The 17,646-nt window shown below is 32.9% G+C and overlaps 1 protein-coding gene across 2 annotated transcripts in view; it reads left to right on the top strand.

Moving 5' to 3' along the window:
* Positions 1 to 17,646, top strand: part of LOC114328087 (espin) — a 374,616-nt gene that overhangs the window by 320,925 nt on the left and 36,045 nt on the right. For both annotated transcript variants that reach the window (XM_050642375.1, XM_050642376.1), the window contains one exon: positions 13,536 to 13,873. In XM_050642375.1, coding sequence (XP_050498332.1) covers positions 13,536 to 13,873 — 338 coding nt within the window. The remainder of the gene's footprint in view (positions 1 to 13,535; positions 13,874 to 17,646) is intronic.

The raw sequence follows: 17,646 nt of genomic DNA, 5'->3' as shown, positions 1-17,646 counted from the left end.
GCCTTAAAAATGTACTTTTTAACACGCATATCATACAATATTTTTTCTACAAACGTCTTATATATCAACAATTATAATTTATTCATTCTCAATTACAGGACAATACCTACAAAAACTTTTACGTGAACTTGACTGACATTCTATTTTTATATTTTTCTTGGCATTACATCAAAACTGCCTATACTGTCAATACGCAAATCATAACAACTATAGAATAACATCAGAATCTACTTTTATTTTTGTATATTCTAACAAATTTTAATAGTTTTTTTTCTATAAACGTGTTAAAAATGCAATAATATAGTTTAAATTAAATTTTAAAAACCTTTTATACCACCTTTTTCAAGTTGCGCAAGTTGTATTATTAATATTAATGTTAATAAATGAAATATAATAATTTTGACGTTTCACAATTTGACAATTCACTTTTAACTGCAGTGCCTTAAAATTTTTACCGCTCCTATGGAGCTGGTGCTTTAAAGTAGCATTTTTACCGCTCCTATGGAGTGCTATAAATTGCATTTTTAACACGTTTGTAGAAAAATATATTTAAAAACACTAATATATTATTTCCACACCTTTTCTGGACTGATACATACATAAATTAAAACATTTAGTAATGAACTCCATACTGCCTGTGTGCGCATGCGCGCAGATTAATAAAATTTCACCCTCAATCGCGCTAAAGAAGTATAACTTCAAAAGGTTGTGGACAAGATTCGCGTAAATCAGAGGGCTATGGAGCATCAGATATTGGATGTCTAAACTGGAATTGTGCAGAACACGTCGCCAGATTATCAGACAACCGATGGGCAAAACGTATTGTCGAGTGGATGCCATGAGAAGAAGCACTACGGAGCAGAGGGCGCCCACCAACCAGATGGACCGACGATCTGAAGCATATTATTAGTAACTAGATGCAAGCCGCACAAGACAGAGACAGATGGAAAGAACTGAGGGAGACCTATGTCCAGCAGTGGACGCGTATAGGTTAAGGATGATGAGCAAAAAAGAAGAAAATATATTATGGTATCAATGACGAGCTTATTAAATACGGTAGCCTAGAGATCGTGACATAAATGACAAAGATATTTCAAAAAATAATAAGATAACGTACTATACCAGAGAAATGCAGAACAAATTAAAAATATACAAAATAGGACTAAAAACTGGCGCACATAGAGAGGAATAACGCTACTCCAAGCTGCATCAAAATTGTTAACAAAAAAATCAGTAATAAATTTATTATACAGAGTGTCCCAAAAGTAGCGGAACGGTCGAATATTTCGCGAACTGAACATCGAATCGAAAAACTGAAAAATACGTGTTCAATAATTTTAAAGAATCTATCGAATGACATCAAATACCACCCCTCACTCCACCCCCAGGAGGTGGGGTGGGAGGTAACTTTAAAATCTTAAACGGAAACTCCCAGTTTTTATTGCAGATTTGGATTCCTTACGGAAAAGTAACGAATTTTGATTTAAGACATTTTTTCGAATTATGGATATATGGCGCTATAATAGTGATACCACAGGTAAATTATAGAAAAGATCTAATATCTCGAGAAATACACTTCCAAATGAAAAACCAAAAAATACTTGTTTAATATTTTTGAAAAACCTATCGAACAACATGACCCTCCACCCCATCCCGTATATGTAGATAAATTGGGGGGTAACTTTAAAATCTTAAATAGGAACCCCCATTTTTTATTGCAGATTTGGGGATTTCCTCATAAAAAAATAAGAAACATTTGTTGGAAACATTTTTTAGAATTATTGATAGATGGCGCTTCTTCTTCAGCCTTCAGTAATCCAACTTTGGACATAGGCCTCCCCCAATTCAATCCAGTGTTGTCTATTTTGCGCCACCTGTTTCCAGTTGTGTCCTCCAAACTTCTTTATGTCATCGGCCCATCTCATTTGTGGCCTTCCTCTACTTCCTCTTCCTAACAACGATCTCCATTGTTGTATTTCGTGATTCCATATTTTATCCTTCAGTCGGGCATTGTGTCCTGCGAAGCTCCATTTTAATTTGGCACCATGTTCTCCTGTAGAGGTTTGCTTCTAATCCATGTATTTGTTTTTTTGTCTATGAGACACACCCCGAGCATTGATCTTTCCATCGCTCTCTTTGCCTTTACTATTTTATCCATATTGGCCTTGGTGAGTGTCCACGTCTGTGAACCATACGTACGTATAGGGAGGATACACTGATCATAAACTCTGGTTCTCAAATATTGTTCTATTTTAGTGTTTTTCAAGATCCAACTCAGTTTTCCAAATCCTGCCCACGCTAACCTTATTCTTCTAGTAATTTCGGTAGTTTGATTTTCTTTGTTAACTTTCATTATCTGTCCCAGATAGATGTATTTCAACGTCATATTTCTATGTTATTCAACGTTATTTTTATAATGTTCGGTGTATTCGTCATTACTTTTGTTTTTTCCAAGTTCATCTTAAGACCTACTTTTTCCGAAGCTTGAAATAGTTGCGTCATCATGGTCTGTAATTCTTCGAAACTTGTAGCGAATATTACAATGTCGTCAGCATATCTTAAATGACTCAGTTTTCTTCCATTAACATTTATTCCTTTATCTACCCAGTTAATGTCTTTGAACACGTCTACAAGTCCCAGTGTGAACAGCTTTGGTGAAATAACGTCTACCTGCGAACTCCTCTGATGATTGGTATAGCTTTGGTTTTCTCATCTATTTGTATTTTCATTGTAGCTTTCTTATAAATATTATGTATGAGCATTCTGTAACGAGAATCTATCCTGCAGTTGTTCATAGCTCTCTCTATTGCCCAAAGTTCTATGGAGTCGAATGCCTTTTCATAATCAACGAAGCCAATGTAAAGTTCAAGTGATATTCATTGGCTTTCTCTATTAGCGTTCTGACTGTAAGAAGATAATCCACTGTACTGTAACCCTTTCGGAATCCTGCCTGCTCTACCGGTTGATAGCTATCAAGCTTCGACGATAGCCTATTAGTTATTACTTTCATAAACAGTTTATACATTTGGGACAACAGGGAAATTTACCTATAGTTCTTCAGATCTCCCCTGTCTCCTTTTTTGAAGAGAATTATTGTCAAGCTTTCTTTCAAATCATCTGGGACTTCTCCTTTGTGAAGGCATTCGTTGAAAAGATTTTTCAATTCTTCGAGAATAATTTCACTTCCCTCCTTTAACATTTCGGTAAGTATTCCATCTGGGCCCAGATGGATAGATGGCGCTATAATCGGAAAAATACGATTTATTAGCGCCATCTATCAACAATTCTAAAAAATGTTTCGAATAAATGTTACTTACTCTTTCATGAGGAATCCAAAACTGCAATAAAAATCGGGGGTTCCTATTTAAAGATTTTAGAGTTACCCCCACCCCACCTCCAGGGTGTGGAGTGGGGGGTCGTGTTTGGTGTCGTTCGATAGGTTTTTGAAAAATATTAAATACATGTTTTGTGGTTTTTCATTCGAAATGTATTTGTCGAGATATTAGACCATTTCTATAATTTACCTATGGTATCACGATAAATAGTTTTTTCCGACTATAGCGCCATCTATCAATAATTCGAAAAAAATGTCTTGAATATAAGTTGTCTACTTTTACATAAGGGATCCAAATATGCTATAAAAATTGGGGGTTTTCATTTAAGATTTTAAAGCTACCCCCCACCCCACCTCCAGGGGGTGGAGTGGGGGGTCGTGTTTGGTGTCATTCCATAGATTTTTGAAAATTATTAAAAACGTATTTTTCAGTTTTTCGATCCGACGTTCATTTCGTGAAATATTCGACCGTTCCGCTACTTTTGGGACACCCTATATATCAATCCTGGAAAGCCCTACCGCGCCGGACCAAAAATTTTTTGAAACCTTTTTGAAAAAAAAAAACATTTTTGAACCTTTTACCCAAAGTTGACCCAGTTATTGTTCCCATATTTTTTTTAATTTGCTCCCGATTTCGACATTTAATTGATTCATTGGTGGAAAGATCAATTAAATATGGTATTTTTGCAAACTATAACTGGTATCAGGTATCAGGTAATCAACGCCCAAATATATCCATTTTCGAAAATATTTTTGTGTGGCCTTGAGTGTACTAAAATATCTAATTAAAATCAGATAGAGATTTCTATGGACCACCAATCATCGTCATTTTTCTCAAATTTTTTTGACTAGTATATTCGTCCGTAGAAGTTAAAAAATTATACTTTTTAAAAATTTATTTAAATATCCAGGGAGTACGAAAGAATATAACGGAGTATAAGAGACAGTGAGAAATTCTTCTCCTTGCATGATATAAAATTGGTCAGGATCCTGCTTATGAAAAAAAAGTTGATTAATAGCAAGCTGAAAATTTGTTAATAGCTTAAGGGTGTCTAGTCGGACAAACTTTGATATAGAGGAACGCTGGAACAGGGAAAGTTTTAATTGTGAAACAGGTTAAAAATTTGGAACGGTTAGACCACGAAAACGTCACATGTATTTTGTCCGACAGAACAGACTTAAACTCTCCGAACAGAGATTAAACTCTCATGCAAAAATCAGACTGCTATTTATCACCTGTCATAATTCCTGTCATTTGACATATTCTACATGTTCCACTCATTAAAACGCCAATTTGGTGATAAATAGCAGTCTGATTTTTGCATGAGACTTTAATCTCTGTTCGGAGAGTTTAAGGCTTTTCTGTCGGACAAAATACATGTGCCGTTTTCGTGGTCTGACCGTTTTAAATTTTTAACCTTTTCCACAATTAAAACTTCCCCCTGTTCCAGTGTTCCCATATATCAAAGTTTGTCCGACTAGACACCCTTAAGCTATTAACAAATTTTCAGCTTGCTATTAATCAACTTTTTTCATACGCGGGATCCAGACCTAAAAGTTTATGGATTAAAATTAAAATTAACTTTCACAAAAAATTAAAAAATAATATTAAGTTATTTTATACATATGCATTACAATTTCAAAGAGTTCTTCTTCTTCTTCTTCTTCTTCTTCTTCTTCTTCTTTTTCTTGTTTTTGTTTGGACATGACTCAACTTTGTTTTTCAATATGCCTCCAGTAAGTTGTCATTCCATTGTTTTCGTGGTCTTCCCACTTGTCGTCTTCCCATTGGGGAACTAGTCCAGGGTAATAAGGTTTTTTCCATGACACTTGAACAGCCAGGGTACTGAAGCGTTTTTTCGACAGGTAATACCTATAAGAGCAAATTGTAACTATTTCCTGCGTAGGATCTAGCGGCAATTTTTATTTATAAATAATTAAGTGTCAAAAAATGGCATTTTTCACTTTTTTTTCAAATTAATGGAAAACAGGGAAACATATGATTTTTTTAGTACAAATATCTTCGAGATTATGGAAAAAGCTTTAAAATGACGTATTACAAAGTTTGATATACTCACTTATTGTTAATATAATTGCGAAAAAAGGTCGGAATTGCAAAAAAAAAATATTTTCGCAATAACTGTTGTAAAAATTAATGTACAGCTTTGAAATTTTTGTCAAATAAGGGTTCTTTGGTGCATAATGATAAAAATTTCAACGCGATTGATTCAATTGTTTAAATTTTATCAAAATTGTTTATCCCAGAGAGAATTTTTTTTGCAATAACATAAGTCAGAAGAAAATGACGTTAGAACCATTCCACAGGTGTTAAATGAAAGAGCATGATCTATATTTTCAACTTGGTTTAAAAAAAGTGAATAAAAAATGCATTTATTAGTAATAAATAATTATGCAAAAGTATCGTAAATCTTTCCTTATAAACTTTTTATTTTGTTATATAAGAAATTATACATATTTATTACAATTTTTTATCAATTATGATATAGATAACATTACTTGGTAGTTGTGCACTTAAAACAGGGTAAAAAAGTTAATTTTTTTGGAAAAAGTTATTCAAAAAATTTATAAGAAAAATTTGACGACACTTTTACATAATTATTTATTACTAATAAATGCATTTTTTATTCACTTTTTTAAACCATGTTGAAAATGTAGCTCATGCTCTTTCATTTGACACCTGTGGAATGGTTCTAAGGTCATTTTTTTCTGACTTATGTTATTTAAAAAAAAATGCTCTCTGGGATAAACTATTTGAATAAAATTTTAACAATTGAATGAATCGCTTTGAAATTTTTATCACATATTAAGCACCAAAGAACCCTCATTTGACAAAAATTTCAAAGCTGTACACTAATTTTTACAACAGTTATTGAGAAAATATTTTTTTTGCAATTCCGACTTTTTTTCGCAATTATATTAACAATAAATGAGTATATCAAACTTTGTAATATGTCATTTTAAAGCTTTTTCCATAATCTCGAAGATATTTGTACTAAAAAAATCATAAGTTTCACTGTTTTTCGTTGATTTGAAAAAAAAAAGAGGAAAATGCCATTTTTTGACAGTTAGTTGTTTATAAATAAAAATGGCCGCCAGATCCTACGCAGGAAATAGTTATAATTTGTTCCTATAGGTATTACCTGTCAAAAAAACGCTTCAGTACCCTGACTGCTGAAGTGTCACGAACAGGATATATTTTTGTCTTATTACCCTGGTCTAAACCGTCTCTCGCCGTCCTTACTACGAGTACTATATTTGTTGTCAATCGGCTTATGTGTTCGTTCCATTCTACTCTTCTGTTTTTCAACCAGTTATTAATGTTTTCCACCTTGCATCTCCGTCGTATATTTGCACTTCTAGCTCTATCCCATAGTATCTTGGCTGCCTGGGGTAATTGCGGGGTGGAACGAGTAGATCTATGGTTACCCAGGCGCGGATCCAAGGGGGGTCAATGGAGTCAATTGCCCCCTCCTTGAGACCTCGCCTGGTGTCTACTGACACTGTTTTTAAAAAACAGATTACGATTGAACATACATAGTGAATTTTGTGTCCTGTTGATAACTGAATAACTGAAACATAAATATGGCAGAATTCCTTGAAATCGAAAATTATTAAAAGTCTTTGGAACATAATAAATGAAAAAATCTGTTATTGCCATCTATTCAATTGTTATTGCTGTTGCTAAATCTGTTTATTGTCATCTATTCAATTCAATGCCAGAGACTAGATAAAAATAGTAATTGCTGGTGCTATGTTATGGTAATTTGATCATTTAATAAAACCCCCCGAATAAGAGCCGCTTTTAGAAGGATGTCCAAAGTATTATGTAACAGAGACCTAAAATTGGCATTAAGGATCCGACTACTTCGCTGCTACGTGTTCTCGGTCTTACTGTATGATTTCGAGTCTTGGACTGTGAATAAAATCGATCAAAATGGTCTTGAGGCTCTCGAAATGTGGTACAATAGAAGAATTTTAAGAGTTTTTTGGATGGAGAAGATTCGAAACCACAATACTAGAATGTCTCAGCAAGACTACTGCGATTATAGAAAGCATCAAGAAGATATAGCTGGATTTTTTCTTACGTTTAATGCGAGGTCCAAATATAGGTTGCTACAAAATATTATTCAAGTGAAAATAGCAGGCAAACGTAGCCCAGGACGAAGAAGAACTTCAGGTTGATTTAGTGTGGCAATAAATAAAATTAAGATACCTATGATGGTAATCAGCGTTCTGAAAGGACATGGTACATGAAGAATAAGAAAATAACAGCCCATCTTGACAAAAAAATCCTGCGTACGCCAGTCACGAGAAAATTTGTATTTCATTGCCCCCACCTTGCAAGGTTGCTGGATCCGCCGTTGTGGTTACCACAGCCGGTCCCGAGCCCGGATAAAATGTGGAGGGTGATTGGCAAGGTTAGCAACCTACCAATCGTAAAAACGAATACTACTCAAAGAAACAATGTGAATTTCAAAAAGTTTGATTTAAAAAGCTAAGGAGAGGGGACTTGGCTCCTTTCGTTTACAATATTATGGTTGGTTGGTACCTTTTTTTGAACCAGTCCGGTCCTGATTTAGTTCACATGTTTCTTTTTATTTTAGAATACAAAAAAACATGATTTAAAGCAATACCCTATATAGATAGATACAATAACCTTTTTCGCTGACCACTGAAACGCTTGTTTAAATTTCTATAAATTCCGGAAAACAAAAGCACGGTCTATAATTATCGATTTCCCGAATTAAAATAAATGTAAACCATGCATGCCTTCACGATTTGTAAATTTTATGATTTATTATAGTTTAGTTTAGTTGTGCGCTTTTTTCTTTGTTGTGCAGTTCATTTGTTAATAGATTTTTATCAGTCGTGTGAAAAAAACGATCCGAAAAAAAGTTTGTTACGCAAAAGTAATAGAAACGTCAAACGCCATTATCGGGGCCGGTTAAATGTATTTTTAGTGTATTTAAGGGTGTAACAAGAAAGGATTATTATTTAGACCAAAATTCTTGTACTATAATATCATATTTTTCTTCTATAAGTGCCTTCTCCCAATCGGTGGTAGGATATCATCATCACTATCTTTACTCTATCTACCGCTGCTCTAAAGAGTTTTATTCAACTCCATTTAAACCAGTCGCTTAAATTTTTCAACAATGAAACTCGCCTTCCTATACTCCTTCCCTATTGTCTTACAATTCATTGATGTATTCCGTGTCTATTTCTTTAATTTTTCGTTAGTATTTAACACTAGTTTCCCCATGTGTATCTTTTTGTGGCTTCCTTCTTCTTTTTGACTCATGACTCATGACTCTGTCATGTCTTGTGTTTTCAATATGCTTTCAGTAAGTTGTCGTTCCATGGATTTCGTGGTCATTCTACTGATCGTACTTATCGTTGTCAATCGGTTTATGTAGTCGTTTCATTCTACTCTTCTGTTTCTTACCCAGTTATTAATGTTATCGACCTTGCATCTCCTTTGTATATCTGTACTTTTAACTCTGTTTAATATTTATACCTTACCATATTTTTTCGAATCATTTTTTATCTCTTCTATTTCTAGCATTATTTTTGTCCTCTCTGTATCAGCTCTTGTTTCCACCGCGTATGTATGTATGTATATTATTGGTTTGATGATTGTTTTGCAAATTCTTCCTTTCATTTCTTTCCCGATATTTTTATTTTTCCATATTGTTTCATTCAGGCAACCTGCAGCTCTGTTTGTTCTATTTACTTGATTTCACTCTCCAGCTCTAATTTACATCTTAGTAGATTTGCTGTTATAACCATGCATTTTCTCTTTTTTAGGGAAATTAACATCTTACATTTTCTGGCGGTTATATCAAATCGGTGCAACATGCTATTGTAAATCATTTTCACTTTGAGAGATTACTATTACATCGTATGTTGTTAATACACTGAGCGGCACAAAAAATGGCCACCCCACAAAATGGGTAATTTTTGATGTCGTGAATTTTCTAAATCTGTTGTCCGATTTAAGTGATTTTTTTAACATTTTATAGCCTTATTCTTTAACAATATCGCTGTAATAAAATTATTGCTAGACAGGTAACTGATCATTGTATACCGAATGTACCAATCAAACTGTTTCTTATTCTCAAAGTTCACCACACCTTGTGTAATATTCTAGCATTTATAAAATATTGAAATTAAAACCCAACTATAGCCGCAGGTTTTCTTAACATTCTGTTTTTTGATTCATTCGCTTATGTTGGATAATAAAAAAGTTAGGTACTTTAACAACTAGCCATGTTCTTCATTAATACAGGGTCTTTCTAAATAACTGCGACAAACTTTAAGGGGCAAATCTGCATAAAAAAAATAATGGCAGTTTGCTTTATAAACACATGTCGGCAAATGTTTCTTTTCCGAGATACTGGATGTTGAATTATTTTCTTACAAACTGACGATTTATTTATTGCTCTAAAACCGGTTGAGATATGTAAATGAAATTTGAGAGGTTTTAAGATACAGTTATTGCACATTTTTTGACATACAACTAAAAATTTTATATTCACCATTGGCGTGCATGCGGGTAATATTACCCTTCATATTACCCGTATGTGCGCCAATGGAGAATATAAAATCCTTAATTGCATGTCAAAAAATGTGCAATAACTGTATCTTAAAACCTACCAAATTTCATTTACATATCGTAACCGGCTTTAGAGCAATAAATAAATGGTCAGTTTGTAAGAAAATAATTCAACATCCAGTATCTCGGAAAAGAAACATTTGCCGACATGTGTTTATAAAGCAAACTGCCATTATTTTTTTATGCAGATTTGCCCCTTAAAGTTTGTCGCACTTATTTAGAAACACCCTGTATTAATGAAGAACATGGCTAGTTGTTAAAGTACCTAACTTTTTTATTATCCAACATAAGCGAATGAATCAAAAAACAGAATGTTAAGAAAACCTGCGGCTATAGTTGGGTTTTAATTTCAATATTTTATAAATGCTAGAATATTACACAGGGTGTGGTGAACTTTGAGAATAAAACACAGTTTGATTGGTACACCCGGTATACAATGATCATTTACCTGTCTAGCAATAATTTTATTATTATTGTTAAAGAATAAGGCTATAAAATGTTAAAAAAATCACTTAAATCGGACAACAGATTTAGAAAATTCATGACATCAAAAATTACCCATTTTGTGGGGTGGCCATTTTTTGTGCCGCTCAGTGTAGTAGAGGAGGAAAGTATGCTAAATGTGTAGTCACTCGAGCGTTATGGGGACCTATTGGGTTGTGAAGAGTAGTTTTTAAAACCAAAAAAAATTAAGTTAAGTTTTCCATAAAGTGGGGGACTTTCCATTTTTGAATTTAATTTTCCATTTCCAACAATCGTCTTTTCCGATTATAGCGCCATCTATCCATAATTCGAAAAAATGTCTCGAATAAAAATTATTTATTGTTACGTAAGGAATATAAATCTGCAATAAAAATGGGGGCTCCTATTTAAGATATTAAAGTAATCCCTTACCCCACGCACCGTGGGTCATGTTTTGTGTCATTCGATAGATTTTTCAAAAATATCGAATTTTTTCGGTCTGATGATCATTACGCGAAATATCGCGGGGTTCATATTTATAATTTTAAATTTACCCCCCAGCCCACCTCCGTGCTCCAAACTTTGTGATTCGCCCATTTGCTTACGCCCCGCTCAAATCGTCAGACTTTTAAAATATACAGTGTTTTGCATGTACTTAACTTGCCTTATCTTAATCTGACGATTTCGAGTTCTTCTAAGGATAGATTTTTTTTCGGGCCCCCCTTAACGAACTTCCCTATATTAAGAGCCAATATATGGTAGAGGTACATTTATAGTGTACAAGCTTTCTCCCCATATGATAATCTGACGCGCTCGAGTAACTGCAAAAATTTTCTCTTTAATTCTGCGGGTCCAATTTGTCTCCCTTTTTAAAGAGAGATATTAAGATTCCTGATCTCTAAACATAATATAGTTTGTTTGTTATCACTTTGGCTATTAATTTTAATGTTATGTTTGATAAATTAATTCTTCTGTAATTCTCCAGGTCCGATTTGTATCCCCTTTTGAAGAGGGGTATTAGGATGCTTGATTTCCATTCTTGTGATATTATGTTGTGTTCTATTATCTTTTGGATTAGTTTTAATAGTTGTTTGGTCAGATCTGGTCCTCCGTACTTCGATAAGAGTTCATTCGATATTCTGTCCTTTCCTGGTGATTTTCTGTTTTTAATTTCCTTAATGCTTCCTTTACCTCTCTATTCTCAATGTTTATCTCTTCGTTTGTCGTCACTTCAGGTATTGATGGTTCATTATCGTCGCCTTAGAGATCGAAAGTAGTCTGCCCATGTTTCCTTCCGAATGTGTTTCGTTTTATTAGTTCACTCATTTCTTTTCTTTGTCCTCATAATTCTTTTTGTGTTCAGTAAATGTCGTGTTCCACATGTTTTGAGAAACTCTGCCAGTGCTCCCTTTTTATTTGTCTCACTAAAGTATTCGTTTCGTTTCTAATTCGTTTATAGTGGTTGTATGCCTGTTGTATTTGTTATGTTCTGTATTGTAAAATGGCTTTTTCTTTTCTTCATATTTCATCTTTCACTTCCTCTCTAAACCATAGGGTTTTCTTTTTTGATATTTTATAATGTCTTCCTAGATAAATTTAATTCTACAAACTCTAAAATTCTAAAAGCTTACAATTTTTCGCGCATACATTTATCTATTCTTATTTCTATAATAATTGGTGTTTTCTATTTTCTTCTACTTTAAATATATTTTGTTTTCGTAATTTTATTTTTACTGGTTAATGTTTACTGTTACAGTTGTTTCTTTATATTATTTTTAGTAGTAGTTTTTAGTGAACTTTTTCGTTCAGTGAATTCACGAACCATTGCAACAATTGAAAGTGACCACCAAACAAAAGAAGATGAATAATGAAAGTGATATGAATTCGTTTTCAGAGCCTACTTACCCATTTTAATTGAGTGATTTCAAAGCCAAAGTCTTTGCGGTTTAATGAAAGTGATGGCGTTAATTGAAGGTGAACACTTTTTTTGGTACTTTACTTTTTCGTATTTATAGTGGGACATTGACGCTATAATAATACATTTAGAAGCCAATGAGCTATGCCTGTTACAATAACATGGTTGACGTTTCAATAAATTAGTATTGTTGGTGTTTATGACACCTATGCTATATATGACACGTAACAAGAAACGAAATGTACCGCCTCCTGCAACTGATCATCCAGGGAAAGATTCAAATAAAACGGAAGCACCAGATTTAGATTTAATGGCTTAAAAATGTCAGAGACTGGATGAGTCTTGATTCAAGATCTTTGTTTAGAGCCGCATTTAACAGAGACAGATTTGCCAGTGTAGTCGCTAACCTCCACTAAAGGAGACAGCACCAGAGAGATCATTCATAAATTTTCTGGCAGATTACTAAGATCACTTGATCACTTGCTTCTCTTGTGTAAAAACGCTATATAGGTCAGCCACTTCACAAAAAAATAATATTTCAGGATCTTCTTGCGAATATACATCGACAGGTTTCTGTTACGTAGAACTGGTTTCCAGGTCGTAAAAGTCTTACGTGATATTTCAGCCTTACGTCACAAAGTTTATTCATTGCAGCTTGCAATTGTCTCCTGTTACAGGTTCCAGGTTCAGGTTCTCAGTTGCTTCCCTTCCTATGCATAGATGCTTTTTTGTTTTTACCTCCAGACCCCATTTTCAACATCTATTAGTTTCATAGTTTACTTGCCATATATCCAATATCTACCTTATCATATCTCCTATCGGTAGTCCCATTCCATTGACCTCTTCTTCCACTGTTTCCAAGGCTTCATCAATATAATATTATATTGAATAATACTGACGATACACAGCGTCTTTGCTTTAGTTCTTTAGTGACCAGGACACCTTTTGATGTTCTATTTTCAGTTTTATTTTGAATATCGAGTTTATATAAAACTCTTTCAAATCCTGGGTAAGAGATATGTACTTTTATACGTTTTTTTTTCTAGTATTTCTAATAGCCTATTAATGAGTACCATGTTATATTCCTTCGTTAGATCTACCATAAATAAATGAAACTCTTGACAGCCTTTTTTCTATTACTTGGTTATACAGAAAATGTTGTCTAATGTATGATTTTTTCTTTTCAGTAAAAGTAGAAGTGCATTCAAGTAGCAGTGGTGCCGGATCAGATGAGAATCTATCTTCCTCAGATCTATCAGAACGATCGGGGGACCACGAGCATGATTACGAAGACATCTACATGATCAGAGAAGAAAACAAAGCTTTAGAAAGAAACAAGAACCGATCTCGATCAAGAGACTCTGGCTCGCACAGTAGATCTGGATCTGTGACGTCATCCAATTCTGGTGGTCACGTGGTGGTTCATTTGACTACAGACAACAACAATAACGATCATCGAGCTGCAATTGGCAAAGCTGAGGAGATATACCAAAAAGAGAATGCCAAGGAAAAGGAAGCAGCAAATGTAAGTACATTTGTATTGTTCAAAAAATTGATTAAAAATCCTGTAAAAAAGGTATATTTAGATTAAAAAACCCTTTCGGGATATATCACAGAACGTTTTCGGAAGGACAATTCCATCACCAATGTTGTTTACGAGATAGGCATGCTTGAGTCACTAGCCACAAAAAATATCTAGGTGAAAATTCTTTAAATGGTACAAAGTTATTATAAAGTTACATTTTTTTATTAAATCTTATGTGATTTTTGAACTTTGTTTAAAGTTTTCAACATAACTTTTATTTATTTATTTATTTATTTATAGTAAATACAAATGACCTGGCCTCTTGTGACTAATCCAGGTCGTTTCCTGATCGTTCAGAGAAATAAGGGAAAAATATTCTGTTGGTAACACAACCCCCTTCAGGCCAAAACCAAATTTTTTGAGTAGTGTGCACATCTATTTTAATATCCTATATGTTTCCTGCAGCCGATTTTGATGATATACGTAGTTATAAACAAATGCAGATCAAAAAACGGTAAATTTTCGCTTTTTTCGTCTATTACCAAAAAGTTAAGCATTTGAAACAAATTTGAGAGTATGAAACTCATAAATCATATAAAAAACTTCAATATGGCGTTCGCTGTTTATGTCTATCCTTATTGGTTGCTTAGAAAATTGCAAAATAAATCATAAATTTTGAGTTTTTATAAATACTCATAACTTATGTAAAAATTAACTTAAAACCTTCTTATTAAACGGATTGCTGAGAATTCTGGTGCCTTAATCATACCCTAAATTTTCAAGCAATTGGTCAAATAGTTTAAAAGTTATTTAATTTGTTTATCCCAAATTAATTTTTTTTTGCAACACTATAAGTCAGAAAATGATGAAGTTACAGTAATACTTTGGACAGTTTATGAAAGAAGAAGAGTTACGCTATTAATTTAATAAAAAAAATGACAAGAAATAATTCTAAATATTGCAAAATTATTTTGCAAGAACGTGTGAATTAAAAGTGGGGGGGGCTAACTTCGTCCCTAATTGTCCTAGGACATTTTTTTTTTCTTTCAAAATGTGTATAAAAATTCAGTCTTTCTAAATATGAAACAAAAATTTTTCTACGGGTAACGGTTAAAAGTTATTCTAATTGTTTATAAGTAAGCAAAAAATCGACATGTTTTTGCAAAATAATTTTACACTGTTTAAAATTACTTTTTGTCATTTTTTTCAATTAAGTTAATAGTATAAATGTTCTTCTTTCATAAACTGTCCGAAGTGTTACTGTAACCTCATGATTTTCTGACTTATAGTGTTGCAAAAAAAAATGAATCTGGGATAAACAAATTAAATAACTTTTAAACTATTTGACCAATTGCTTTGAAATTTAAAATATGCACAATGGTAGGGGAGCAAAGTATGCTAAATGTGCAGTCACTCGAGCGTTATGGGGACCTATTGCGTTGTGAAGAGTAGGTCCTAAAACCAAAAAAAGTTAAGTAAAATTTTCCATTTTAGTGGGCGCTTGCCATTTTTTAATTTAATTTTCCATTTCCAATAATCGTTTTTTCCGATTATAACGCCATCTATCCATAATTCGAAAAAATGTTTCGAATAAAAGTTACTTATTTTTACGTAAGGAATCCAAATCTGCAATAAAAAATGGGGGCTTCTATTTAAGATTTTAAAGTGACCCCCACCCCACCTCCTTAAGGGGTCTTGTTTGGTGCCATTCGATAGATTTTTTAAAAGTATCAAATAAGTGTATGTTACAGTTTTTCGATCTGATGTTCATTTCGCGAAATATCGCGGGATTCGTATTTAAAATATTAAATTTACCCCCCACCCCTCTCCGAGGAAAGTCGTATTTGGTATCATTCGATAGATTTTTAAAATATATTGAGCACATATTTTTTAGTTTTTTGATCTGTCATTTATTTCGCGAACTATTCGCTTTTATCTTGTGAAACTTTGGGACTCACCCATTTCCTTACGCCCGGCTCAAATCGTCAGATTTTTTAAATATACACTCTTTGCATGTACTTAACTTACCTTATCTTAATCTGACAATTTGGAGTATTTTTAAGGATAGATTTTTTTTTCGGGCCCCCCTTAACGAACTCCCCTGTGTTAAGAGCCAATATATGGTAGAGGTACATCTGCAGGGTACCAGGTTTCTCCCATATGCTAATCTGACGCGCTCGAGTAACTGCAAAAATCCCCGCTTGGGCTCCCCTACCACAAGAAGTTTCAGAATTCCGTGTAATAAGTAGGTTCTAACTTAATTTTTACATAAGTTATGAACATTTATAAAATCTCAAAATTTATGACTTATTTTGCGATTTTCTAAGCAACAAATATAAGGATGACATATTCAGCGAACGCCATATTGAAGCTTTTTATATGATTTATGAGTTTCTTATTCTCAAATTTGTTTAGAATGCTTTACTTTTTAGTTATAGACGAAAAAAGTGAAAATTTGCCGTTTTTGATCTTCATTTGTTTTTAACTATGTATATCATCAAAATCGGCTGCAGGAAACATATAGGTTATTAATATAGATAGATGTCCATACTACTCAAAAAATTTGGTTTCGGCCTGAAGGGGAATTATTTTGAAAATTATAAATTATAAATAATTCGAATGGACAATTTTAATAAACAATTCTAAACAATTTTAATAAACAAAATAGTTGAACTAATATTTGAACTCTAGATAGCAACTCACTTGCTACATAATGAACGTAAGACAATAGAGGAGAAAGGCACAAGTGTATGGTGTATGATAGAGGATAGCCAGACTGGCAAAGACCCATCCAGGGTTATGATGCCAAAAGAAAAAGAAGAAGATGATATATAAATAAATAAGTCCTAATAGTGTAATAATTTTTGCCTGGCCTATTTTATTTTTCTAACACAAGCGATCAAAAACATAACGATAGCAGGTTTGTTGTAAATTAAATACACCGCTTACCACTCTGTCTGTGGAGCTTGTGATAATGTTTTCTACTGGCTTATTGGTAAGTACATAAATATGAATATACATTTTTAAACTTTTTTGTACAATATAATATGAAAAGTTAAAGTTTCTTGGATTAGGTTCATTTAAAAGTAATTATTATTAAATAAAGGTTCTTTACTGACGTTTGGACAGGTACCACATGCCTTTATCTTATAAACTCCATGTCTTTATAACATAATATCTGAAATACATCAAGTATTTTTGTCATAGTATTTGCAAAACGTTTTATGAACACTTACTATAAAACCCAAATTTTCTATTTTGGGGTAAAATCTAATAAAATATAGTAACATAATCCATAAACACAATTTGTTTATAACACCATTTCGATAGTTTTAAAATTCAGTGGTTATATCTTCTTCTTCTGTTTACCTATCAATATTTATTTATAGTAAGTGTTCTGTCAGAAAGTAATATGTTTAATGTTTTTACGGTATTTAGTCCCGCAACAGTTACAAAATATTAAAATAAAATTTAACAATTAATAAATTCATGTCTCTCATGTCTCTTATGGTGTTTGAGCATTGTTTTATGTGTATTGATTCATATATTTCTCTTTTTTTATATTTTGTTCTACTTTCAGAATTTTTTTTACTCAAAATTGAAAGTATGATCCTGTTATTTTTCATGATTTGTAACATTTTAGCAAACTTAAGAGTAAAACTCCCCTTATTGTCCTGTAGTTTGTACATTGTTGTATTACTCCCTTATTTTTGTAAGCAGATATAGCACTAATAGGTATACTAGTGGCTATTAGCCAACTTGTTCCTGTCTTT

Source organism: Diabrotica virgifera, chromosome 2, assembly GCF_917563875.1.
Source record: "Diabrotica virgifera virgifera chromosome 2, PGI_DIABVI_V3a".
In the NCBI taxonomy this organism is placed as follows: Eukaryota; Metazoa; Arthropoda; class Insecta; order Coleoptera; family Chrysomelidae; genus Diabrotica; species Diabrotica virgifera.
This window is presented reverse-complemented; position numbering and strand designations above follow the sequence as displayed.